The 26,502-nt window shown below is 36.1% G+C and overlaps 1 protein-coding gene across 4 annotated transcripts; it reads left to right on the top strand.

Annotated features, from left to right (window-relative positions):
• The first annotated feature begins 544 nt into the window (after positions 1–544).
• taf1a (TATA box binding protein (TBP)-associated factor, RNA polymerase I, A) lies at positions 545–21,695 on the top strand. 4 transcript variants are annotated; one of them, XM_015351277.2, is made up of 12 exons: positions 545–613; positions 1,260–1,287; positions 1,530–1,658; positions 1,789–1,958; positions 3,670–3,783; positions 4,809–5,007; positions 7,926–8,062; positions 10,711–10,869; positions 12,240–12,306; positions 13,385–13,508; positions 15,110–15,264; positions 21,248–21,695. In XM_015351277.2, the coding sequence occupies exons 1-12, from the start codon at positions 596–598 to the stop codon at positions 21,349–21,351; spliced, it is 1,404 nt and encodes a 467-aa protein (XP_015206763.2). In that variant the 5' UTR covers positions 545–595; the 3' UTR covers positions 21,352–21,695. The 4 variants fall into 4 exon arrangements, with proteins under 4 accessions (XP_015206763.2, XP_015206783.2, XP_015206768.2 ...); XM_015351282.2 differs by having other exon boundaries at positions 558–737; XM_015351297.2 differs by lacking the exon at positions 1,260–1,287 and having other exon boundaries at positions 552–613.
• Positions 21,696–26,502: the final 4,807 nt, after the last annotated feature.

Here is a 26,502-nt window from a genome sequence, read left to right as displayed (position 1 = left end):
TATGACGTCAATTGGATAACACCCTACTCTACAAATGTGCAAATAGTTTAATACCTTCTTAAACATTGCACATTGTTACTTTCATAATAACTAAAGTATTTTGAACTGAATTGAATATAAAACTGCGTGTTAGATTTATAATTTGTAACATAGCATATAAAATAATATTTAGTTTTAATTAATTTGTTATACATAATTAGTAATATTGGGTCGATATATTCACAAAACCAAAAAAAATAATTTATTGTTTTCTGATTTGTAATTCCTTCTGGCAGCGTATTGTTGATGATTAATTATTTTTCTTCACTTGTCTTTTTCGATACCTTTTCTGCTTTGGTTGTATCATAAGGTGTTTAATAAAAGCTTAAGAAATCAAATACATGTTTGTACCAGAAGGTCCAAATAACGTTTACTGTCAGATCAGGCTACCACAATAGTACAACATTATGCTCTAGGTCTGCGCAGATACACTGCTGCAGGTTTCTGCGCTATAGGAACTCTGCTTTAGAGTCAGAGTCGTCGTCCATGACGTAGACCATGTTGCTGTTTTCCGTGGGCATGCGCACTGTCAAATTTGGGAGGTCCTGGAGTCTACATGTGTGGTGATCAAAATGTACTAAAATACGATTAAGTCGTTTTTTCGTGCAAAATGAACATAATATCGTTTCAATAGTCAAGAAACCAATTTATGTCATTTTTTATAATTGGAACATGAACGAAGACGTTTTATCAAGCAGGTTTGGTTGTCTGAATTATGTTTAATGTTGTGATTTCAGATAAATGTTTCTTTTACGCGTTTGAAGTTTTTTAAAGTCGTAACACTGGGAAGGTGGATTACCGTGTGCTTCTTACTTTCGGAAGTGAGCTGAATTAAGAACAGACGATACAGCTTTCAAACACTTCATGAAAACAATACGAAAGCCTCCTCTATCATAAACTGTATTTCCGGTGTTTTGTATAGCCTTTAATACACTTCGTATCAGGAAATGTAAATTGCGTTTTAGGTCGTGCTTAAGCAAATGCAATCGAATAAGAAGTGTTGTCCAAAACGTTTTAAAAAACTGACCTTATAACTAAACCTTAGAAATTGGCATGGATGTTACTGGTTCTTCAACAGGGTTCTGGTGAGGAAAATCATTAGTATACAAAGTAACTTACATAATATGCAAATAGGACAGACGTTTTAATGTTATTTGTATGCGTGATCATCTTCGATTTAGTGATGTTTTTTCTGATCAATATGTGAAAATCTTTTTCAGAGGAATTCAGTATGGAACATAAAGCAAGGTACTGCTATCATGGATTCCTTAAATCTTAATATTTTCCTTTTTTAACGAGATAAAAAGCCCTACTGAGGGCTGCAAAGACGTTTTAAGTGCTATAATTAAATGTAACACTTTATGTCAAACTATGTATGAGCCTCTTAATCCCTCTTAACAGTTTGCTTGAAAACCTTATAAAGTAGAAGAGTTCACCTGTCATTTTTAGCTGTTCACAACAGGAACATGTCATATCCTTTTTCTTTTTAGGAGACATGGATGACCTATGTGCTGAATTATCCCAGTCTGACCAGCAGGACAGTTTAGACGATGAACAGCAGATTTGTAGTCCTGAAATAGGAGGACGACCTCATTTGCCTCTATTGCACAGTTTCAAAGGTAAGATCTTCAATATTCACTGTTTTAAAGCAGTGCCCAAGCCTTTATCCTATCGGCTTACCGAAAATAATTGAAAGGCTGTTTTGTATTCATTCTTGGAAGTAAAAAGGATTTGTGTTTCCTCCTTTAGAAACGTTGCCAAGGAGAGAGACTGGTTTTCACAAAAGCTCCAGAATATGCCTGACCAAAATTCAGGAAGCTCTTTTCAAGCACCGTTGGGAAGAGGCTGCAGAATACATGAAGAATTACTTTGAAACGCTGGAAGACACAACTGTTCGGAAGCAGACTGTATCACCTGAAGTGAGTGTGGCCGTGACTGCACTAATTTAAAGAAGAACTGCGTTCACAATTTTGTAGACTAGTTATTATATCTATGTAACAAAAAAATAATTGCTGGTATAATAAAATGTTACAAATTCCGAATTAAGCAAAAACTGGTGAGCTTTGTGAAAGTACTGTATAGTCGTCATATAGTCACAAACCCGTGCTCTTGGCACAGGCAAGAGTGCAGATTGAGATATGAGGTGGCCCTTCCTGCTCACTAGTCACTGTAATGACTAATGAGTGAATAAGTACAGGCTGTGTAGCGGACATTTCACTGCAGAAATGTTCCAACGTGATCTGCATGCAGAGTTAACAAAAAAGTAGTATTTGTTGGCAAAACCTTCTCAAGGTTGAGAGCAATATTTCTGTTGGATTACAAGAGATGTATTCACAAGCTTGTTTGTTTACAAAGTCATAGGGCTGCTATGCCTCAGTGGAAGTTTGGTTGCCTCGTTCTGAATTGTAGAACAAGACATTGAGCATAGCTGGAAATGTAATCTATTTTATGATGTAAATTGCAGGTTTTACACATTACTGTGTACATTTTACTTTCATTGTGGTTTGAAATGCACTCATCAATGCTGATTCTTTCTAACCCCCAAAATATAAAAATAGCATCGCAGTGTTCCCCTTTTAAAAACAAAAAGTGCTCTCAGGTCCACTAAAGGTGCATTCAGTTTGAACCCTAAAAAGGTCATTGCTCGTTCAAACCACTGGTGTCTCATTTTGTTCGGTGACTGAGATTCTCTTAAAAAGTAGGGCATGATTATCCTGGCACTACCGGGGCTAGGTGGACATGAGTTGGTCATGGCACACAGATAAAATGTCATACAACGTACAACATCGACCCCTTTAGCTTGCTGGGCTCATGTGAACGTTCTGTGTTGTCCATGAGAGCTGCAACACTCCTCTGATCAGTGCTGAGTCCACTAAAGGAACTGTGTGACCCAATGTGGTGGATGTCTGAACACAAGTATACTACACATGCTTTCATCTCAGTTTAGTCCTCAGCCTCCCTGAAAGAAGGTAAAAGAACTGTACCAATAAAGTGAAATTATACTTTTTTTCACATTAAAAGTTGGAGAATATCCTTGAAGGAAAAGAGTTGTTTTTGATGAGTGCGTTTATTATTTTATTACAAGAGTGTTTAATAAAAATCCCTACTATTGAAATAAGGTTGCCATATTAATGTTGAGGGATTAAATGTATAAGGAAAACAAATGATGTAATGGGACCTGTACAAGTTTACCTGCTAGGGAGATGCATTTGGTCATGGTTTGCGTTACATGCTCTTTGCTGAAAAAGCATTATTGCAGCTAAAACATTATATTTATGACAGTATTCAGAGTCACCAGTAGAGTAACTTGCCCTATACAATTTCACATACTCTTTACTGGTAACAGGTATTCTGCTGTCGTTTCTAAAAAATCATTTGACTCTGGGTAGTTATGTCTTACCCCTTCACAGGGAATGACTTTTTGAAAATAAATTTGAAGTCGGGCCGAGTATGATTCTTTTGGGGTGCAATCATTTTATGAAACAGGTTTTCACACCCTTGTCATGGATTTAGCGGTTTGTGTTGTAGAAAACCACTGCTAAATAAAATGGAAGCAAATAAAATGTCATATCAACGTGTTTTAGACCGATTGTGCCAAAATGTTTATCAGATTTTGCTAATATTTTTCAGGTAATCTGGAGGATGGGCTCAGAAATTCTGCATCACCTTCCTAATGCTAAACTGGAGGATTTCAATTCTTTCCTGGAGAGACTGAAAAACATTGGAGTGAAGAATTTTCAGAAGGTGGGTGTGGGTAGCTTTCACTTGCAGTGTTAGCCGTTCTTGGCAGGCGTACACCTTGAAGTCATAATGATAGTCTTGAAACAATAGAAACACATTTATAGATAGACGTAAAGCCTACAACAAAAATAAATACCTTTTTGAAAGATTGGGTGTGCGTTATGGTTTGCATCAGTTGTACTTGGCCCTGGTAATCAGATTTATTTTACGCTTTTATCAGAATCTGAATTGTAAAAAGAAAGCATCCGGGGAAAAAATAAATAAATCTGGCAAGCGCATTTTTTCACTGAAATTGCAGGAACTATCTAATGTGTAATAGACTCAGAGCTTGGTTTATGTTTTTGCTGCTGTGCATATGTGATTTTAACCTGAAGGTTGGGGTCACTTGGTTGTGTTAAACTGACTGCATGAAACTGACCCAGAGCTGGCCTAGCAGCAGCTTTGAAAAAACAGGCTATTGGAAATACATCCAATCAGGACTGAGCTGATTTCAATTTATGTAGCAGTTCATAAGACACAATATAGAGATACACAGGTAGATACACAACTTGAAGATGTTCGTTTAAACAAGGAATAATGTTTAGAATGGGCAATATACCTTATAGTTTGCATCAGATGATTGTATTGTTCATTTTCCCTAGTTGAAATACTTTCTAAAAGATCATTATAAAGTGTGATCAATGGAGAAGACAGTACTTTTCTGTCAGTATCATAAGTTATATACAAGTGGCCAAATTTTCTTTTATCACACTGGCAAAGCAGAAGCAAAAAGTTCCTACTGAAGAGTTATTGCTTACCCACACAAAAATGGAAAGAGGTTTAATATACATTCTATAATATATGGGGTAAAGCTACAAATAACTAAAGCCTAAACTTTTCTTTCTAAAGCAACAAGAGTGCAGTGTGATATGTATTTACGCTGTGCCTTTCATCACAAACATCTGGAAATAACAGCACTGCCATAAATTAGTTTTAAAACATGCAGTTGGTACATTTTATGACCCACTCCTATGATTTTGTCTTCACAGATGTGTTTGGAGCATTTCTTTCATTTGCTGTTGCTTGGGAAGTTTGATGATGCTAAAAGGCAGGTGTCAGCAGTTGAAAACTGGAGATATGGAAAATTAACAGCTTCTCAGCCTCAGACTGCAAAGCTGATTCAGGCTTACCATGGCTACCTCGGCTATTTAACTTGGTGTGCACTGAAGGCGGCTATCTCAGACACTGGTAAGACCAAACATAACCGGATATAGGGGTGGTATTTTACAATTCAGGATATTTCACTGAACAGCTTGCTTTTGTTGCAAAGCTGTAATATTTTTGTTTTATTTTTTTCTGATTGTGTGATAGTATTGGAAACATGCTATGAAAATAATCTAGAACGTAAAGATGATTGTTCTAAAAGAGAATATGAAATGACAGGTGACAGTGTATTTATCAGGTTTAAAATGCTAGAAGTTGTTTAGCTAGCCAAACAAGAATGTTTACCATAGTTTCTTATAATTTAAGATATATGAAAAGGGACATCTGTTTCCTTGGTTGCATGAACATTATCACAACTTTTCTGCCATCTAGTGTTGGGAGAGTGTAAATCCGTCCATGTTAATAAAATGGTAGTCCCAAAACTCTGAGAGCTTTTATATTACTTCAAAATATTAAAAGCCTGTCTGTGAGACATGCTTGTATTACAGATAGGATTTTTGGTTTTCAAATGTTGACTGGTAAACTATACAACCTGTGTTGTTTTTGTTAAAATCTGTAAATGGTGGTTCACATTAAAGTGAGCTGTAAACTGCTGGTTGTGTCACAAACATGGAATACAAGATAGGCCCTGCAACTGGACGTCTGTAGCTGTGCATAACTGAGAGAATAACACACTCTGGTGGGGGGGAGTTTCAATTGTGTCCCAGTGTGCAGTAAGAAAATAACAATCATAAATACAAATACTGATATTCTTTTATACTCTGGTGATGGAAAATATTTTGTGTGTGTACACATTGGCCTGTTTTTACCTGATGGATCTCATAAATAGAATTATTACAGTTTTTAGTATTGAGTCATTTTGAGATCGCTACTGCCAATCTTCACATCAGTAAGAGGCGATATTTGTTTTTCTGTTTTTTTTTCTATTTTTCCAGGCTTGGTAAATGCACTAATCCAGTTAGAAGTAGTTCTTTGTTGCTAGGTCTTAAATATATACAGTGCCTTGCGAAAGTATTTGGCCCCCTTGAACTTTTCAACCTTTTGCCACATTTCAGGCTTCAAACATAAAGATATAAATTTTTTATTTTATGTGAAGAATCACCAACAAGTGGGACACAATTGTGAAGTGGAACGAAATCTATTGGATTTTTGAAACTTTTTTAACTAATAAAAAAATGAAAAGTGGGGCGTGCAAAATTATTCGGCCCCCTTGCGTTAATACTTTGTAGAGCCACCTTTTGCTGCGATTACAGCTGCAAGTCGCTTGGGGTATGTCTCTATCAGTTTTGCACATCGAGAGACTGAAATTCTTGCCCATTCTTCCTTGCAAAACAGCTCGAGCTCAGTGAGGTTGGATGGAGAGCGTTTGTGAACAGCAGTTTTCAGCTCTTTCCACAGATTCTCGATTGGATTCAGGTCTGGACTTTGACTTGGCCATTCAAACACCTGGATACGTTTATTTGTGAACCATTCCTTTGTAGATTTTGCTGTATGTTTGGGATCATTGTCTTGTTGGAAGATAAATCTCCGTCCCAGTTTCAGGTCTTTTGCAGACTCCAACAGGTTTTCATCCAGAATGGTCCTGTATTTGGCTGCATCCATCTTCCCCTCAATTTTAACCATCTTCCCTGTCCCTGCTGAAGAAAAGCAGGCCCAAACCATGATGCTGCCACCACCATGTTTGACAGTGGGGATGGTGTGTTGAGGGTGATGAGCTGTGTTGCTTTTACGCCAAACATATCGTTTTGCATTGTGGCCAAAAAGTTCGATTTTGGTTTCATCTGACCAGAGCACCTTCTTCCACATGTTTGGGGTGTCTCCCAGGTGGCTTGTGGCAAACTTTAGACGATACTTTTTATGGATATCTTTGAGAAATGGCTTTCTTCTTGCCACTCTTCCATAAAGGCCAGATTTGTGCAGTGTAAGACTGATTGTTGTCCTATGGACAGACTCTCCCACCTCAGCTGTAGTTCTCTGCAGTTCATCCAGAGTGATCATGGGCCTCTTGGCTGCATCTCTGATCAGTCTTCTCCTTGTCTGAGCTGAAAGTTTAGAGGGACGGCCAGGTCTTGGTAGATTTGCAGTGGTCTGATACGCCTTCCATTTCAAGATGATCGCTTGCACAGTGCTCCTTGGGATGTTTGAAGCTTGGGAAATCTTTTTGTATCCAAATCCGGCTTTAAACTTCTCCACAACAGTATTACGGACCTGCCTGGTGTGTTCCTTGGTCTTCATGATGCTCTCTGCGCTTTCAACAGAACCTTGAGACTATCACAGAGCAGGTGCATTTATACAGAGACTTGATTACACACAGGTGGATTCTATTTATCACCATCAGTCATTTAGGACAACATTGGATCATTCAGAGATCCTCGCTGAACTTCTGGAGTGAGTTTGCTGCACTGAAAGTAAAGGGGCCGAATAATTTTGCACGCCCCACTTTTCATTTTTTTATTAGTTAAAAAAGTTTCAAAAATCCAATAGATTTCGTTCCACTTCACAATTGTGTCCCACTTGTTGGTGATTCTTCACATAAAATAAAAAAATTATATCTTTATGTTTGAAGCCTGAAATGTGGCAAAAGGTTGAAAAGTTCAAGGGGGCCGAATACTTTCGCAAGGCACTGTATATATACAGTAAGTATCTTAAATTTCCTTGCTAGTAGAACATAAAATAATTACCATAATTTACACATTGTACATTCCTTACTTTCTGACAGTATCTAGTTTTCTAGCTTTTGCTATTGTAAGCTAGTGGGGAGTACAAACATGCAGTTACTAATATGTTGTTAGCATTGTTGATTAATTATTATTTGCAAGAAAGCTTTTACACTAATAGTTAATGACCCTTTTAATGGAAGTCTTTGTTTAAGAAAAACATTTATAATCCTACACTGTAATATTCCTAAAAAATCCGAATTGAGGATTTTTTTTATCTTTTAGTTACAGACAAAAGTGATAATTCAGATGTTGCTGAAATCCAGGAGATGCACAGATACTTTCGACAGTCATCATTAAACCTTCAGGAAATCTTAAAACAGCCTGGAGTCTGGGACCCTTTTGTGCTAGGTTACATTAATGTAAGTTATTCCATTTCCATTTATGTTGTTTAAGATGTTTCATTCCAATTTTTTATGTAAGAAAAATATAAAACCATCTATATAGAATGTGCTCATGCTGTTTACTGAATTTGTATGTAGCATGGGCTGAGGATGAAAAATCTTTTAAAGTAATAAGCTAATAGATTACATTTATATAGCACTTTCACCTAAGCAGATCCCGAAGCACTATAGATATGGAAAGAGACCTGCTTTGTTCCCCACTGAAGTGCAGCACTCAACTGTGTGACTTATGGCAGCCATTAGACACCTAATATTGTACAGTGTGTACTGCCCCACTACACAGCACATCATGAAGTGGGAGCAATTTAACTTAAAGGAAAATTTAGGAAAGCCTGCTTGTGAAAAACCTGAGTGGAAGTTTGCAATGGCACTGGGGTTAATATACCTGCTTTTACAAATATTGCCAAGGGACTTTTAATGATCAAGATGTCTAGCTTATCTCATCTGAATAATCTCAACTCCTACGGAACTGTGTTCTTAGTTTCTGGTGAAACTGGTTTTGGGAGCTCTGGTCTTGGGGTAAATATGCCAGCACCAGTCTGGTTTTCTTTGGGGATCTTCTACCCCAGTTCAGACCAAGCCCAGCCTTGCTTTACTTCAAAGATCTGATTCAGATCACAGAGTCATAATGATGCAGTCAGATAATGTAAACCTTTGGATTTTTAAATGAAACTATATTCACAACTGATAAAGATTAATTCAGAATAGTATTGCAATCATACCTTTGTAATTGGAAGTCACACAGTTACCTTTAATTTGCACAGTTCTTTTTTTCCCAGAGGGTTTTCCTCAGTGTTCACACTAGGTGGCAGGCTTATCCATGAAAACATGATTCCAAAAGTAATGGTCTTGTACTAATCAATACTCTTTTAAGTTTTATTGCTGCACTTTTGCTTTTAGGTGGGAGTTTTCTATAACTTTGGCATATTAATTGGTATAGTTTTATTTTGGTATAGTGTTGGGGGAAAAAAGGGGTTTAAAAAAGTTCTCTTGAGTGTGGTGGCAGTTAAGGCACATATCGGTACTACTGTATTGCATGAATATTGGGAGAGATTGCACTTAGGACAACTTCCTCATCATTGAGGAAGGTTTTAGGGGTTCGTAAGTGGCTGATATGCCTATTCCTGGATTTGCAGGCACAACTGTAAGTAGTGCAGTAGTTAAGAGACAATCGGTCAGAGGGCAACATTGAGATTTTCTGTTTACCTTTGATAATCCTGTACCTTCTCTGACCGCTCACATTGAAATACATCAGCCCAGTGAATGGGCTTACTTTTCCAGTTGATGTGCTGAAAAGTAGTCTTCTCCCAGTTGTCAGTTCTGATGTTGTGTGTTGATAGTGCCTTTCAGCTTTTGGCCCCCTGTGCCTCTTATACTGTAGTGTAGCTGAAATAGTAGATTTGGGACCTTTACTATCTGTATAGTAGCAATTAAAACCCTTGAATAGTTCTGTCAATGATGTCTGTTTAAACCTTGTTCGAGGGACTGTGTTAAATGACAATATCTGGTCTAAAACTGGATTCTCCAGTTTGAGTCAGTCATCCTTTGTGTCCATTTGTACCACGCTGGACATACTTGCTATGTAGAAAGTAAGGCTCCTAAAGCTACTACTCTTTCTAAACTCTTTCGAAATTGGATCAGGATCTAGGACTCTCATCAGTTCAGCTTTGTAGTTATGATCACAGTGTGGTAGGGCAGCACATGGGTCTGCCTTTTAAGTTTTCTCCAAAGACTATTATATCTTAAGGAGTCAATGAATCTAGAGGCACAGTTGGTACAATATTGGACTTTTTTCAGGATCTCCACATCAAGAGATGACTGCTTAGGCATTAGAAATGCTCAGCATTTTCAAGAAGACAACCATCAGTGGTCACTAAAACTAATTAAAGTCTTACACTGGTAATTTAGTGCTTCACTGTATCTTTAATTTATGATACTGCAAAATTCAGTACTGGTAACCATTGGATAAATGTTAAACTTCATAAGTCCAAAAATGCAATGAACTGAAAATATTTCATTTTCAATAAAAAAAGCAATAACACAGAAAACCTCCCAAAACAAAGTGCCAAAAAGTTTTTGAGGTAGAAAATGATTGAGGCTCAGTGCAGGGATGGTAAAAACAGTGAAATACATCTTGCCACCTTAATGATACAGTGCTAGATGTGCTAGAGTCACTGGCTCTTACTATTTCTGTTCAGACTGAACAACTAAAACTCTCCACAAACTCCCAGCTTCCCCCAACAGAAGCAACAGACTTGCAATAAAAACCTGAATCTCCTCCCTCTTGTTCAGTCATAGCCAGTGACTTTTAGTTTAAAAGGCAGTGCTGTTTTAAACTAAAATTCCTGATCCGGATCTTACGGCGGGTAGCACAAGACAAAGCAATTCTAAATACATTTATACAGACTGGGTTTACAGTATTTACAGTTGTTTACTATGGATGACTAACCACTATTTGCTCAGATCCTTGTAAATATATGACATTTTAGAGATGTAAGGCTAATATGTTCCACCACTTAAGGATGTTGTGATGGTATGATCTTTTCTGTTTCTTTTTGATTTTGGATCTGCAGGTCATTTTCTTATTGTCCATTTTCCCGTTGCAGATGCTGGACTTCTATGAAAATGAAAGTGAGGCTCTGAAAGTCCTGAATGAATATGCTTATGACAACAGTTTCCCCCCCAATCCAAATGCTCACGTGTATCTGTACCAGTTCTTAAAAAAACACCAGGCCTCTGAGAAGACCTTGATGGCGGTGCTCAGGGTATGGCAGAGCTGTAGTGTGCTGATTGAGAACATAATTAGAGTATGTGGTAGGGTAGTTTTGTGTCCAGAGAAGTCAGGAAGGAGGCATGCCAGAAAATATATTGCTAAGAATATACAACAATAAACATGTAAGACACCATAGAATCCTTAAGAAATTGGTGGCATGAGTATATGCATATGTTGCTACAAACTTCATGCTTGTTTTTTTTAGAATACTGTATACACCAGTGAAACCATGGTCAGATGTTTCATTAACCTTCACATTTTAACATAGCTGTATATTATTGTATTTATAATATTATTAATTGTATTATTTTATATTTTTTTCACCTGTTAGTGTACATTAATAAGACATTAAATCAATATTCAGTATCGTATCTCTTTTTAAACAAATACCTCGGATAATTTAAATTACAAAGACAAGTTTCTGTCTAAATCTAACTTAACCATTCTGAGGCTTTGGTATTTTCAGGATTAAATTTAGTGTAATTAACAGACATTTGTTATAAAGCAGGTTTAGAAAAAAAATAGTTGTGTGCTGGAAAGTCACAGTCCTACATAAACTGTTTGTTATATCAAAATAAAAAATAGTCAACCAATTATTAATTTAAGTCTCAAACATTTTTTTAAATAGCTAGTCAAATGTGTGAACTTTGAATTTGTGAAGCTTATTCTCTGGGCTTCTGGTACTGTTTGAGGGATATGTGAGTGGGTAGACAGTAGAAGAGCAGATCCGAGTCTTTTGGTAAAAAATATATATTTCATATATATATATACAGTGCCTTGTGAAAGTATTCGGCCTTGCACAGTGCTCCTTGGGATGTTTGAAGCTTGGGAAATCTTTTTGTATCCAAATCCGGCTTTAAACTTCTCCACAACAGTATTACGGACCTGCCTGGTGTGTTCCTTGGTCTTCATGATGCTCTCTGCGCTTTCAACAGAACTTTGAGACTATCACAGAGCAGGTGCATTTATACAGAGACTTGATTACACACAGGTGGATTCTATTTATCACCATCATTCATTTAGGACAACATTGGATCATTGAGAGATCCTCGCTGAACTTCTGGAGTGAGTTTGCTGCACTGAAAGTAAAGGGGCCGAATAATTTTGCACGCCCCACTTTTCATTTTTTTATTAGTTAAAAAAGTTTCAAAAATCCAATAGATTTCGTTCCACTTCACAATTGTGTCCCACTTGTTGGTGATTCTTCACATAAAATAAAAAAATTATATCTTTATGTTTGAAGCCTGAAATGTGGCAAAAGGTTGAAAAGTTCAAGGGGGCCGAATACTTTCGCAAGGCACTGTATATGTTTGTATGTTAATATATTTAATGGTAAATGTATGCCTTGCTTTTTTTAAATAGATTTTACATGCCTTAGTCCCCAGTCATGAACTGATGTTGGAATTTTCTTCTCTTCTGCTTAAGTCAGGTAAGGCTATTTTAAGGTAAGGTTTAGTAGCAAAGTAACAAACATTTGAAATTTGTAAAATCCACAAAAAGATAGATGTTATGATGTTATTAATGAAATGCTGTTAACTTTTTCATGACCCATGTATGGTTCCTATCTGTTCTCAGCTGTACAAAGGTTTCCAAATTTACTTGAAAAATCGTAGTTATTTATCTTCTGTACAACTGTTACATTTTAAGGATATGTAGAGCATTACATGTATGTAGATATAATAGTAAGATAGTTTTAAGAGACAAAGCAATTGAAACAATTCAAGGTAGGATTTTAAAAATACATTTTCAGGCTAAAAATTCCTTAGCAAACATTACATAATCTTAGCACAAAATATATGATCACTGAGATACAATAATGGCATGGGTGTGAACACTGTCGTGATATTGAACATTTGCCTTGCAATCCAGAAGCACACAGCACAGGTAATTTGACGCTGTGAACCATGATATTCTGTGGATCAGCATATTAAATGGGTTCTAAATGTGAGGAGTATATTAATAGGTATTTTCACTTATTTATAAAGGTTTCCTTGAATCTGTTGTGTTTGTGGATATTGGTGATGAAATTACTAATGGCTCCAGTAGGCAATAAATTGTAGAAAAGCTACAACTAGGGCCAAGACCAGGATGCCTGAGCTAGGGTATTTTGTGTGAACTTTTTCACCACCAAGTTAAAATGTTATGATTGATTGAAAAAAATAAGACATTCCAAATGACCAATAAATATGGATTAGGTCAGACCATTTCCCCCAGAAAAGTTTAGAAAAAACGTGTGTAATAAAAATACAAACTTAATGCTGTAGAATGTGCATCTTGAATCTGGGTATCACTTCAGTAAATTTATTTACAGGTTTACTTGGTTTAAGTGTAATATATAGCTTTATTTATGAAGTTCTTTTTTTTCTAGTAATGGCCAAAATACCAATTTTAACTTCAGTTTATAAATAACATGCTTTTATTTCTGATTCTTAACATTTCAATGTTATAAGCACTGTCCCTCTTCTAATTGTTCTCAACTTAAATATAATTTTACTTTTTATTTTCAGGGGAGTCACAACATCTCCAAGAATCTGTAAAGGTAATTTTTAGTCTGCTTGACTACAGCAGCTGGAAAAATAATCCGGATGCATGGATTTGTCTGGGGGAAATCATCAAACTGCTCAAGAAAAAGTAAGAAATCATTTCCTAATAAAAAAAATACAAAATCTGACATTCAAATAAGGAGGACATTTTTCAATATTATAACATGAGCATTAATTACATTTTTCTTAGCATGATGTTCAACCACAGTGGCTTTTAAAATAGCTTTAAGTGTAAAAGAATGAATAGCATAACTAAACCTTTCTGTTTTAATTTAGATTTTATTAATGATATATAAAGTTCTTAGGACTGTGATGGTGTCCTTTTTATTTAGATTAGCCACTCATACTGATAGTTGTCAATGTGCCTGATGAATTCCATTACTGGATGTAAAGGTAGGTTTCAGGAATCAATGCTTTTTTAAATTTGCTTTGTTTCTGCTTAGTTGCATTTCCTATTATGAAGGACTACAGAGAAAACCTATTACTTTGCATGCAAGCTTCCCTGAAGATGAGAGTAGGTGACAGTAAAGGTCTTGCAATGTAAAGCAGTAGTCTTTGCAGTGCAGCTTTACCTATCTAGATCCTTCTAAATTGGCCAGTTTGTTTCAAGTGTTTCTTGTAGAAGTCAACAATTCCAGATTATTCAACTCTTGAGTGACTCAGTCAGGAAAGAAGCTCATTCAAAGGGAAAGTGGAACCATAAAGTTCCGATATTTTCTACATTGAACCTTGGTTATGGTGTCAGTCTGCTGGTGATCACAATTCCTTGTTATGAGGCCACAGTTGTCCAGGCATCATATCAATTGGCTGAGACAGGGAATCCTTCTCTTGCTACTGAACAACAAGAGCCCTGGAACTAGATAACTCTTTGAGCATGATCATTAAGAAGCCGATCATAAGAAGGGGGACGGTGTACAGTAACATCCAGACGTTGTGATCAGGCTGACTCTCCAAATTGAACATCTGGGCAAAGAGGACACTAGCTAGGGATGCCAACATGAAGGGGAAGCTGAGATGTGGCACGTCTGTGAGTCAACAATATGACAGTCACTCCAGAAATCCAACCTGTATGGCAGCATAACAAGAAGGAAGATGTTACTAAATTAAACCGTAATAAAGCATTTAAGTGATATTACAAACGTATGGCAAAGGATTTTAGCAGAAAAATGACACAAAGCACAAGGCCAGAGATATGCTGGAGTGGCTTAACAAAACAGAAGTGAACATTCTTGAGTGGCGGTTTCAAAGTCCTGACCAAAAACGTCTGTGGCAAAATTTGATCCTCAACCAACTTGCAAGGAAGCATGGATGAAATGCGCTGTAGAAGATACTTCCACCTCATATCGTCTTAGGAAGGGAGGAGAATTAATACTTTGCTATCACCATATGTTAGATTTTGATTTTACTTTAGGCTAATTACTGACACTTTGTGTTTCACCCGCAAAGGTGTTTAATTTAAGCATTCAAGGGTATATTAAAATATTCCATTTTAAAAAAATGAGACATTTGCAATAAAAAATAGGACACTATAAGAAGAGCAAAACAGGAGCTATATTTCACTGTGTGCACATTGCACAAGCTGGAGAATAACAAGAGGTGTGTATAATGTCTGTCTAATACAATAAAACAACAACAAAAACATTTTCTTGTCACTTTGCCTTATCAAATTCCATTTTGTTTTGTTCATAGGGATTGTTTCCATTTTGTTGATGAAGAGTGGAAGCTGAGAAAAGACTGGTGGCCTACATTTCATTTTAGTACTTATCTAGCAAGGCAAGACTTCAAGGAAAACAAGGAACTGTTCAGAAGGAAATCTTTTGTTGCAGCTGCAGTTATGGAAAATAGTAAGTATGTTTGTTATAATAAACTGGATTACGTTGTTTTATAATACTGTCCCTCCAGAAAGTCTGCACACTCTTTCCAAAGTAACGTATTTTGTGGCTTAACAGCCTGAAATCAGGATAGTTATTTTACCTTTATTTACACTATGTAACATGGCCTCCCAAAAAAAATGCTCAGACATTAAAAATGAAAACCTTGAAAAGTCTAAATAGAAAGTTCATACCCTTTCTGTAGGCACGGTATATTTTTAATATTGACCTTTATCTTAATAACTTTTTAGATATCAAATTTAATAGCCTTCCATATTTTGAAGATAACATTTAAGCCTTTTCAGCTTATAAGTGTCTTTTATTTTGTTGTGGAGATCATAGTTGTTCAAATCCTTATTTTCATTGTTGTCTGAAGACTTTTTAATACCCACTTTTGTCGCTGGGTATTTTTTTAATAAACTATAATTCAACACTGTATCATGTACATTTTCACTCACAGTAAATCATTTACAGTATTTATTATAGAAATTGACTTAAACTAAATTTGGCAAAGAACTATTTTAAGCAATTTAAGTACAGAACAAGAATAAGGCTAGCTTAATGCAGTCATCATTACACTGCATGGATTGATCATATTTATATTTGATACTAATTTATTTGTTCAAAGATTTTTCCTAAGTGTGTATTTGAACAAGCATAGAACTATCCCAGCTACCTTTTAAGCCTGTCTGCCACAGTCACTCTTCTTTCTTCTCTGTCCTGTCCTTTAAAAATAGTCCATTGATGGTACCGTTAGTTATTTAGAGTTCTAGTAATGCAGTTCAGTCATGTTTTGCTTCTTAACTCTTTGATCTTGGCATACTTTTGTCATTTTTCTTCATTTTTTGTATTTTTGTACAAGCAGCTACTGGCAGTGTTTCAAGGTATTTCCTAACTTGCAAAACTATTGGGAGAATCAGTGGCGATTGAAATAATGTTAATACTGCTGTTATCACCCTTACTGTAGCTTGATTAAATGAAATCATATTAAAATTTAAAGCTCATCTTTAATTGACATCTGGAGATAGCAAACCAAAGTAGTAGAAACCATGTAAAACAAACATAAAGAATGTTTACATATTCGACCACAGGCATACTGTCTGAAATGCTGACCCTGTGGCTAGAGTCAGTTTTTATATGGTAGTAAAAATATTGTAACAGGGTCCAGATCACAAGTTAAATGACATCTGGATAGCAAGGAACTCTTATTACGCTCTTGCAGACTGCACTCTTATGTCTTGGTTAACAGGGCAGAAAAAAAGAGTTTGGTGGCTGATACAAAGTTAATGTATGTGTTCTACTTCAGTGTGTTCTACTTAACCTCTGCTTGTTCCTTCATAATATTAGGTTTTAAAGCCAAAATGCCAAAATGACTTATCACTTCAAGGCTGATTACAGGTTGAACCACATGGTTCACACATTGCTAGTTAATTCTCTGGGTGCTTGCTGATTGTGAGTGTGGTAGCCTTGTGTGATAAAGCAGTCCTTCACAGATGATGATGATGAGGGACAACCGCACAATAAAATGCCTCTGTGTCCCTAGTGGAGCCTGATTTTCCCACAATTATCAATGAGTGGTGAGGTGTTTGAAAAACAAAATTATACACTTTTTTGTGCACAAGAAAAGCCCAGGCTTAACCTTTAGTTGGAAAAATAAAGCACTTTTGGGTATGGTGGGGTATTCATCCAAAGCAAAAACTGATACAGCTACATTGATGTATCCCAAAAAAGAATAGAATTATACTTATGACATCACATTTTTTAATCTACATCTGTGTTTAAAACAAATATTGAGCACAATTAATAGAAATTGGTGACCCGGTTCGTAACGCACTTCCTCACAATATGGATCAGACAGTGGCCATACTGAAAAGCCACATCTGAGTGTGCAAAGCTTTAAAAAAAAAGAGACAGTTTCCCAGCAAGATATATCTGACCACAAAGCAAGGTAAGAACACAACTGTAACCATAAATTTACAACAATGAACAGGACAAATTGAAGGGTTTGTAGTCTCCTAATAGTAATATGTTTCTGTACATACACAGGGGCATGCACACTCTTCACACATGGTTTGTGTACACAAACAGTCATGCCATCTGTCTTCATAGTATGTCTATATGGCCTCCTAATAATCCCCATCTATGAACTGGCTTCATCTCTTTGTTCTCCTCCCCACTGATAGCTGATGTGTGGTGAGTGTACTGGCACACTATGGCTGCTGTTGCATCATCCAGGTGGATGCTGCACATTGGTGGTGGTGCAGGGGTGTCCCCATTACCTGTAAAGCGCTTTGAATGGAGTGTCGAGAAATATGCTACATAAGTGTAAGGAATTCCCATTATTTGATTATTAATAATGGGACTTGTTGCAAAGTAACACCCTACAGTGTCACATTGGTTTTTCAAGATGAAGTATTGGCTAAAGTGGTTAGAAAATGGATGGATGGGTATGAGAATTTAATGATGTGTCTCAGGTTCTGAAACATTCCTTTCATTTTGCTGTTTGAAATGATTTGCCTGGACTGGCATCCTGTTAAGTGTAGGACTTGCAATTCTTGCAATTTTAGTGTATAGCAAAGTAAAACTACAGACTGTATCATGTATTGCCATCCAGGAATTTGGTAACCACTTTGCTGTTGGTGAATCATTGTCATCAGTCCTCTTTAATTATGTGGTTCTATACTACTTTGTTAGTGCTCTACAAGGATTAGACCGCCTTTTCAACAACAGCAAAAAAGAGGAGGAAAGAGCTGTATTTAAGATTCCTTTTTAGGTAACTGGCTTTTAACTTGGTCTTTTTTGTAGGAGTCTGTGTCATTACGACCTTTTTTGTCTGGGTGCCTGTTGCAAAATCTTAGTAATAGGTAGCTATTTATTTTTTCTGTATTTTGTTCAGATGTTGCATCTTTCGGCTTTTACATTTTGGAGTATTTATATTATACTCACTGACAGTTCTTTGAGGAAAAAAACCCATGAAATCATCATGTGAAGAGTTCAACTAAAAAATTGGACTAATCTTTGCTCAGATTCAGTGATTGCTTGTGGATCCTTATGTTCGTATATAAGTTCACGGCAATGGTATAATGCATCGCTTGAAGGTAATAGCTTTATGTGTGCTTAGATGTGTCTAAACTTTAATTGTAATTCTGAACATGGATTTTATGTAATGATTCCAATACTTTACAGGGATGAATGTACTGAAGTTTTTCATGGAGGCAACATGTATTTTCTATCCCAGTAATTATATATGCAATGTTAACTAATCTTTATTATGACAGTATTGGGGGAGGGTGTGATAAGCATGTAGAAGAAGTTACAGTTCATTTTGCACTGTTTGTTTTCTGCACATAAAGTAAGTGTGTCAAGACGTGTGGAAAGAAATATATGCCTGTGCATCTACATGTGTATAAGTGATAGTTTGCAGTTTTAATTACATTGCAACCCTGCCACAACTGTGGAGGAAAATAAGCATGCATTCTGTGAATGTTTAAGAGCCCACCCTACTTAGAGGTTTATCACTGGAACATTACCCGATGCAAGACTCTTTCCTAAGTGCATTAGAAATGGGGGCATTCAAAAAGCATGAAAAATGAAAAAGGGTCTGTTATGAAAAGTGGAAAAATAATCGATCATATTTGACAATACCAGCCAAAACGTGTAGCAGTTTGCTTTTTTGGTGGATTTCAATAACAGATCCACCATAGTCCACTCACTGACCTTGCAAATAGTTCAGCAGTTGTTTCATAGTTGCTTGAATGGAATGCAGGAATTTTCGCAGCTGTTTCTAAAAGTGTCGATTCTTCACTGTGGTGTTGGTAGACCCAAGAGTAGTTCAAAGAGATGGCATCAACCACTCCCCTTATGATCCTTGAGTTTAGAAGGAAGTTATTTTGGATAAATATTTTTATATATTTTTTTAACAACAAATGTTATATATGACACATTCTGTATATAGTTTTTTTTCACTTCCCATTGTTAGCAATGTGAATTCAAAGATGAGCCCCCAAAAAAGAAAAAGGAAATATGTTTCTACTCAATAGTACAGTCACAAGTTGGAGGTGTCAAGCTCCATGAATTATCAAAATGGCATCAACATTGCATAGGTATTTTTGCATGAAAGCATAACAATCTTTTTGATTCACTCCAGGGACTTAATTTTGAAAACAAAGTTAGGGGCTTTGGAGAATTCTGGAGAAAGAATAAGAGACCTCTCTCGGAATTTGTCTGGATCTCTAAATATAATTTTTATAATATTGTCATCTTGCACAAAACAGTTGTGTACATTCAATTAATGAATGCACACAAGCTGTGCCACAGAGGATTGTCGCACTGAAAATAAAAATTTCTTCTAAATAAGTGTGATTTCTTTTAAATTCAGTGCCATAATTTTGATTTAGGTGCTTAAATCATACTGCCTCTTTATTCACTTATATCATTTTGTATACTTCAAACTGAAATATTTGATTGCTTATAATTAATCAAAACAAAATAGCTTTATAGACTAAAACTAAATAAAGAAGTTAATAACTTATGCCTGGGAGTGACAGTACAAAATTATCATTTTACTCTGACATTAAAAGCAGTGAAGCAGTGTAGTAACTAGTTTATCATTCTAATATGCATAGCCATGTAGCACCCATGTGCAGTTTAAATAATGTTTAAAAACATAATTGTCGGAAGTGATTTTTCAATTCTTGCATTTGATTCTCTAAAAGGGTACTGTTAAGAAGCACAGTATTTTAAATGATCAGTTTTCTAAAAGATGTCCAGCTAGAAAATATATTTGAGTGATCATTGAATGAGTGTGATTTAGAATTGGATGCGGCTTAACATTTCAGGTATTGATTTAATACTAGAGAAGGAGATCAGAAATAATGATCAACAGATGCAGCCCTTTAGGTTAAGAAAATAGGATAGTTCATGATCATTAAAATAAATAATTCAACATGAATTTAATCTTTGCCTCCTACAGTCTACACATAGACACAATATAACAGAAGGTAATGGTCTGTCCTGTCATAAAACTGTCATAAAACTGCACAACTTGGTGTTAAAACAGTATATAGAGCTGTGTTTTTTTCATTATGAAGGCATTCCTAGATCAGTTGCAGTATAGAAGATCACACATCTGTAATGGCCTTTTCTGCAAATCTCCACATCTGCTTTTTTATTGTGGTTAGATGCTGTGTCTGTAAACATGCAAGGACAACTTCAAAGCTTATAATGTAAAAAAAGCTTTTGGTAAACTTAACAGTGCAATTCTATCTTTTTGCACTAAAAAGGCAATAAAAAGAAGGTAAATAAGCTTCTGAGTATGGAATAGATATTAGAGAACATGTGAGTCTACAGGTTTTAGTTGCCAAACAAATGAACAGGTTTACTGTACAGAACTAACATAGAAAAACTTAAGGGGAAAACAGTTTAACCTAATCTCTGAGCAAAATAAAATGGATGTTCTGAAGGAACCGTAAAAGTTCTCCGTAAATTTGGAGGTAACTGAATTTAAGTGCTTTGTTTCATATTTCATTTATTTATATACCGCAGTAGTGCACTGTTGACTCTGCTGTAGTTTAAGGATTGTGTTATTAAATAGCCAATTAATGTTCTCAATAGTTAAAATACCAGAAATTAGTACTCACTAAATTTGTCCAGATGCAAGCAGTAGCATAAATAAGAAGAGGAATATTTTTTGGAAAGATTTTAAAATAGTTATTTGTCATCATAATTGCTGAATTCAGAAACCCATAAATGTTAATAATAAGAAAGTTAATAAGTTATTACTGACTAGATATTTACAATATCTCATATATACTCTCATTTACTGCATGTTTTTTTCATACAGAATATCACATATTTCAAAAATGTGAAACTACTACAGTAGATCATTTTAATAAATTGTTCACACTAGAAATAAAATGAGTGCTTACAAATAATTATTATTTTCTCTTTATTTTAGAATCTGTGTATTGCAGCCAGAAGGGTGGGCACTGTCAAAAGCTAAAGAAAAAAACGAAGAAAGAATCCAAGAAAGCAACCAAACGCAAATGTAAACTTCGGTAGTTGTTGTTTGCAGACTTAAGAAGGTCTTAACTTTTTTTTGTCAATTTATAAGCATGTAAACCATTCCTATTCTTATACTCTCCCTTAGTATTTTAAAGAAGAAAGTGACCATGGAAAATAAAGGTTTCGTTCTCCTTGAGGTTTTCCTTAAGAGGTTTTATGACTGCACATGTTATTTCAAAAGGAATGTATAGCACTGTATGTGAAGTCATTTTTAACTCGTTGCCTTATTCATCAAATGCCACATGTCCCCACTCTTGTGTACATTTGTGTTTCTGTGAGACATTGTTTGCCTGAACAATCATTTCTTGAAAATAAGACTTATTATAAAGTTATTTTCTTAATTTTGTTTTCCAGTGATCATTACTACAAAATATTTTTCTCTTTTCTCAAGTTCACAAAACAGTCCTTCTTTCCTGTACAGGTTGGTTGTGCTTCAGAAGTCTTATTTTATACAGTTGAATTTCAGTAGTTCATCATTAGCATCCAAACCTTTATTATACTTTAAGAGGAGAAGGATCATAACTTTAAAAATAAATTAAAGTATATACAAATCATATATCTTTAAAATGATAAATGCTAAAGCAACATTTAAATAAATATAAAATAATCATATTCTAAGAAAGAAGCAGCATTGATTTAGAAAAGGAAGGTCTTTATTATCTTGGTGTTGATGTACTACAATGCTTGAAACAAAGAATTGGATTAGTTAACACTAAAGCAAGTGGCATGATATGTGGAGCTTCCAGAAAGCTTCATGAAAAGTCTCGCACTGACACATGTAGGAGCTCTCAACAATGTATATACATGGACAAAATGTGTTATAATGTTATAATGTTATATGTTATAATTATAATGTTATAATGATAAAAATGTACTGCATGAAATGTACTGTACATAACATTTTTATTTTTCTGTCCAATCCTAATTTTTGGATTACGTTAGTAAATGTCATTTTGTTAAAAAATATGAAAGTGTCTCTGTTTTGAATGTTGATTTTATTGAGGGAATTTTTTTTTTTTTTATTCAAGGAAAATTCAGTTCAGAAAAGTACTGCAAAGATCTGTTATAGTCCTGTTGCTCTTCCTGATCTTTCATTGTTTTTCGATTCTGGTGTAGTTAGTGTTATACTGTACCTGGGCGAGCCAGAGCCTGCAGCTCCACAGAAACCGGCCACATACACATGGGGAGGCAAATACCTCCTGGGGCTTTGGGGTCTCACTTGGGCCACTTGTCCCAACACCCTACCTCCTATTAAACAGTTATTCCACTAGTCAACACCATTTAACCCCAGAACTGCCACTGATCCTGTGCTCTGTCTTTGAGTAACCTGACCAGCCTAGTGCTCACAGCATAACAAGCCTACTCCTAAGAAAGACATCCAGCCTGACTTCAGCTCTGGTGTCTGCCTTGAACTTGATCTGCCTGTTGGTGCCCCGTCTGTCTAACCAAGCACTGGACCAGTAGGAAACAACTGAACCACTTGCCTGGTGGCCAGCCCAGCTCAGCCCTGACAGCTGTGCTTGCCTTCAATTCAGTCTGTATTATATTTTTTGGCTATCTCCACCTGCCTTCGTACTCTGATCTGGTTTGTTTATCTCTTTCAGCTCTTGTCACTCCTCAAGCTTTTACTGGGATCAAGCATTTGAATTCCTCAGCGTGTCACCTAGACACAGCTTTTCCGATCTGTTCAGTGCATTGTAACAGCCAACTACTGTATATGTGCAGATACATTATTGATTCTATGTGCAAATTTGATGATTTACTGGGCAGAAGAAGCATGGCACATGAAATTTCACACTGACAAATGCAATGTGATCCAGTGACGGCTGATATCTGGGTAGTGAGGACATTGTAGGAGAATGCATGAAGGGCTTTTGGTGCCATTAAAGGCTGTACAATATAGTTGAACATTTTACACAACCAATTGCCCCATATGGCAGTGAGGTGTGGGGTCCAATCACAGACCAGGATTACAATTATTGGGACAAAGTTCTTAAGGGTGGTTATTGTTCAAGTTACATTTTTCTAATTACTGTGTTTTCTACAGGGAAGCACACTATACATGGAAGCCTGTTCCTAGGAAAATGTAGTATAATTCTCTGTGCAGACCTAATAAAGCTTAATGTCCAATTGCAGTTGTAAATATGTTAGTATTGGCAAGAAAATTTAAACTCCCGCTGTTTGGTCAAAATTACACTCTACAAGCTCCTCTTCTTCAGTTGTAGGGCAGTTTTGCATGTACATTTGCATATTGTCCTTGAGTTGGGTTATTAAAATTAGGCCCTAAATCTTTCAGGGAAGCCTGGATTTTACAGATTGTTTCATTTATTATACATTTTTAATTAAAATTACAATATTGCTGCTGCTTCCTGTACAAGGATTGATAATTAACATCTTAACAGCAGCAGTCATCTGTATAGAATGCTTTAGAAATTAAGATGTGGGCTGCCATGTCAACATCAAGGTAGGCAGTAAAAAATTAATTATAATCTTGGTGGAGGTAATGTATTTTTAGCTTCTAAAACTTTTAAAATATAATTAACCATCTTGAAGACTGAATTTGTTCCAAGTTTTATTTTGCTATAACAAGCATGAAATGAAAGGGTACAAAAGAATGGTTCCAACCAGCGCTATAGGCTGACTTGTAAAACCAAGCTAAAGACTTAAAAAACTCAGGTTCCAACACAGATGTTAGCAATAACTGCTTTAGCTCTTGACAATAAGGATCAAATGTATAGATCTGGTACATCATAGATTTCAGACATCTTTCAAGAATTCAAAGAACTCAGACCTCAGTTATGCAAACAAGAAAGGTTTAGATCCTACAAAGTGTCATGGACAGGGGTGTGAGGTGCCACCACAATATTCTTGCTTGCATTTTGGGGTGCATGCAAGAACATCAAAGGAAAAACTGCAAGCTGCGTACATACACTGATCTAAACCTAGCTTTCCATGTTTCAGTTATACTGTATACAGTCTGTATACTGTCAAAAGAAAGTCAGAGGTAATACACTTTATGAGGTGATTGAAAGGTTGTATAATTTTTGTACACAGCATTAAGACGTGACTTCTAATGTTTTCATTTGACTCTACTTCAGAAAGGTTGTCCCAATAAACCCCTAAAAAAGCTGAGCCCTTCCAGATGGTCATCCTCCTATGAATGACTAGTCCATTCAAGGATCAAGTAAGTGGATTTCATCAAAGTACTATTAAAAGTATTTCTTTTAAGTAAAAATACAAAGGCAGTGGAGAAAACAGCATTAGAGATTATCAAGGAAAATTAAATTTTGTTTTGTTTTTTTTTTCTTCCAAACTAGGATATTGGGAAAGGTAATTATTGTGTCACAGATGCTACAATTAAAGACACAGACCTCCACAAAGCAGTAACTTTGCTCAGTGGTGCCACAGACGATTTAGCCTTGTAATGGCTTGATTTCAAGAAGCTCATAAACACAGCAGTTATATTGTCCGACAAATCGGAAGAGGAATCAGAGTTTGAGGAAATACAAAGTAATGAAAGTAATAAGACATTTTGAAAAAAAAATCCCAAATCCAAAAATTATTTTAGAGTAAATGTTTTTTTGTGGCTGCATCAATTTAGTAGTTGTGCATTTCTCAAACTTTAGAGCTTACAGAGAGTTGTTAATCAGTTTTAAGTCATATAGCCAACATATGTTTTAAAAATAGTGCCATCTCTGCCAGTGTATCTGAGGGGTGAATCACTCTAATTCTATTCAGCACCTTACTTGTGACGGTAGAAACTGGAGAGAGATCCATTTCAAAACTAATGCTCATTAAAAACTAAATTCAATGGGAAGGAAAGGATTTCTGGCCTGAGGCTGATATCAATTGACATCAAATTAAATCTGTAGGATACAATGGAAAACTCAGCTGAATGGAAGGCACACAGAATGGGATTCAAATGAGTAAGTAAATCATTTTGTGTAATGATTTACATTTTACTTTATATGTGCTGTATATGTTCCTGTACCAAGTATGTTGTATAATTGTTTTACGTAGATGGTTAATTTAAGTATAATTGTTTTGTTGCATATATTTTCAATATGTTATGTACATGTATATTCACTGTATGTATGTTGGAGTGGAGGAGTAAAACTTGCAATGGTAGTCAAGTGATTGCTGTTCTGCAGGTCAGAGCTTAAGGGCTAACATTGAACAGAAAGGTCATATGGTAGACAGAATGTACTGGGTATGAATCAAAATTCATCCAGCATTAAAAGCTGTTGCTGTCAACACAAAATAAAAACAAAGTTTCAGCACCACAGACATCCATCCATTTTCTAACTGCTTCTTCCCATTCGGGGGAGCCAGAACCTATCCCAGCAAGCAATGGGTATGAGGACAGGAGACACGTCCATCACAGGGCAGACACACATACACTCACACCTAGCACCAGTTTTCCCAGAAACCAGTTACCCTACCAGTATTTTTTGGACTGGTGGAGCAAACAGGAACACCTAGAGGAAACCCATATGCACACAGGGAGAACATACTGTACAAACATCACACAGATAGCACCCCAGGTCTGGAATTAAACCCAGTGCTGTGAGGCAGCAATGCTAACCACTGCACCCCCATGCTACTCCACCACAGACATGAAAATGTTAAAACATAACATCACTGAACCGTTTGCTCCAGAAGTTCCTTTATCAATATCTTCTTGAAGACAAGACTCTGTAGATTCTGCTTTGTGCAGGCTTCCCCCCTGTGGTCTTACATGTGAACAATGCACAGTTAATCTTTTAACCAGAGGTGGACAGACTCTGATGAATTGATCCCTGATGTTTTATCAGCAAAGACAGCTGCTGGGAGGTCCCGCACTGCTATATATCTTGTTGGGCTTTTTATGATGCTCCCATATTGTGACCCTTCATCAGAATAGATTCGAATTTCTTATCACCTGACTGAGGGAATTAATATTATTTGCACATCAAAATAAAGATCACTCCTTTCTAAGAAATCCAGCCCCTGTATCACAGGAAATACAAGGTGGTGATCATCCAAAATAAAAAAAAATCAAGTGCCGAGGAGGAAGCATGCAGAGAAAAAAAGTGTCACTCTTTTCCAATAGCACTGTTCGAGTGGGCATTAAGCCACACAGTAGACTTCTCTCCTGTTGAGGTGAGC

This window comes from Lepisosteus oculatus, chromosome 2 (assembly GCF_040954835.1).
Source record: "Lepisosteus oculatus isolate fLepOcu1 chromosome 2, fLepOcu1.hap2, whole genome shotgun sequence".
Lineage (NCBI taxonomy): Eukaryota > Metazoa > Chordata > Actinopteri > Semionotiformes > Lepisosteidae > Lepisosteus > Lepisosteus oculatus.
The sequence above is the reverse complement of the archived record's forward strand: the minus strand, read 5'-3'. Positions and strand labels throughout refer to the sequence as shown.

Coding starts and splice junctions, on each gene's coding strand:
- taf1a (XM_015351277.2), top strand. Junction 5,008..7,925: donor GGCGGCTATCTCAGACACTG/GTAAGACCAAAC, acceptor TTTATCTTTTAG/TTACAGACAAAAGTGATAAT. Junction 13,509..15,109: donor ATCAAACTGCTCAAGAAAAA/GTAAGAAATCAT, acceptor TTTTGTTCATAG/GGATTGTTTCCATTTTGTTG.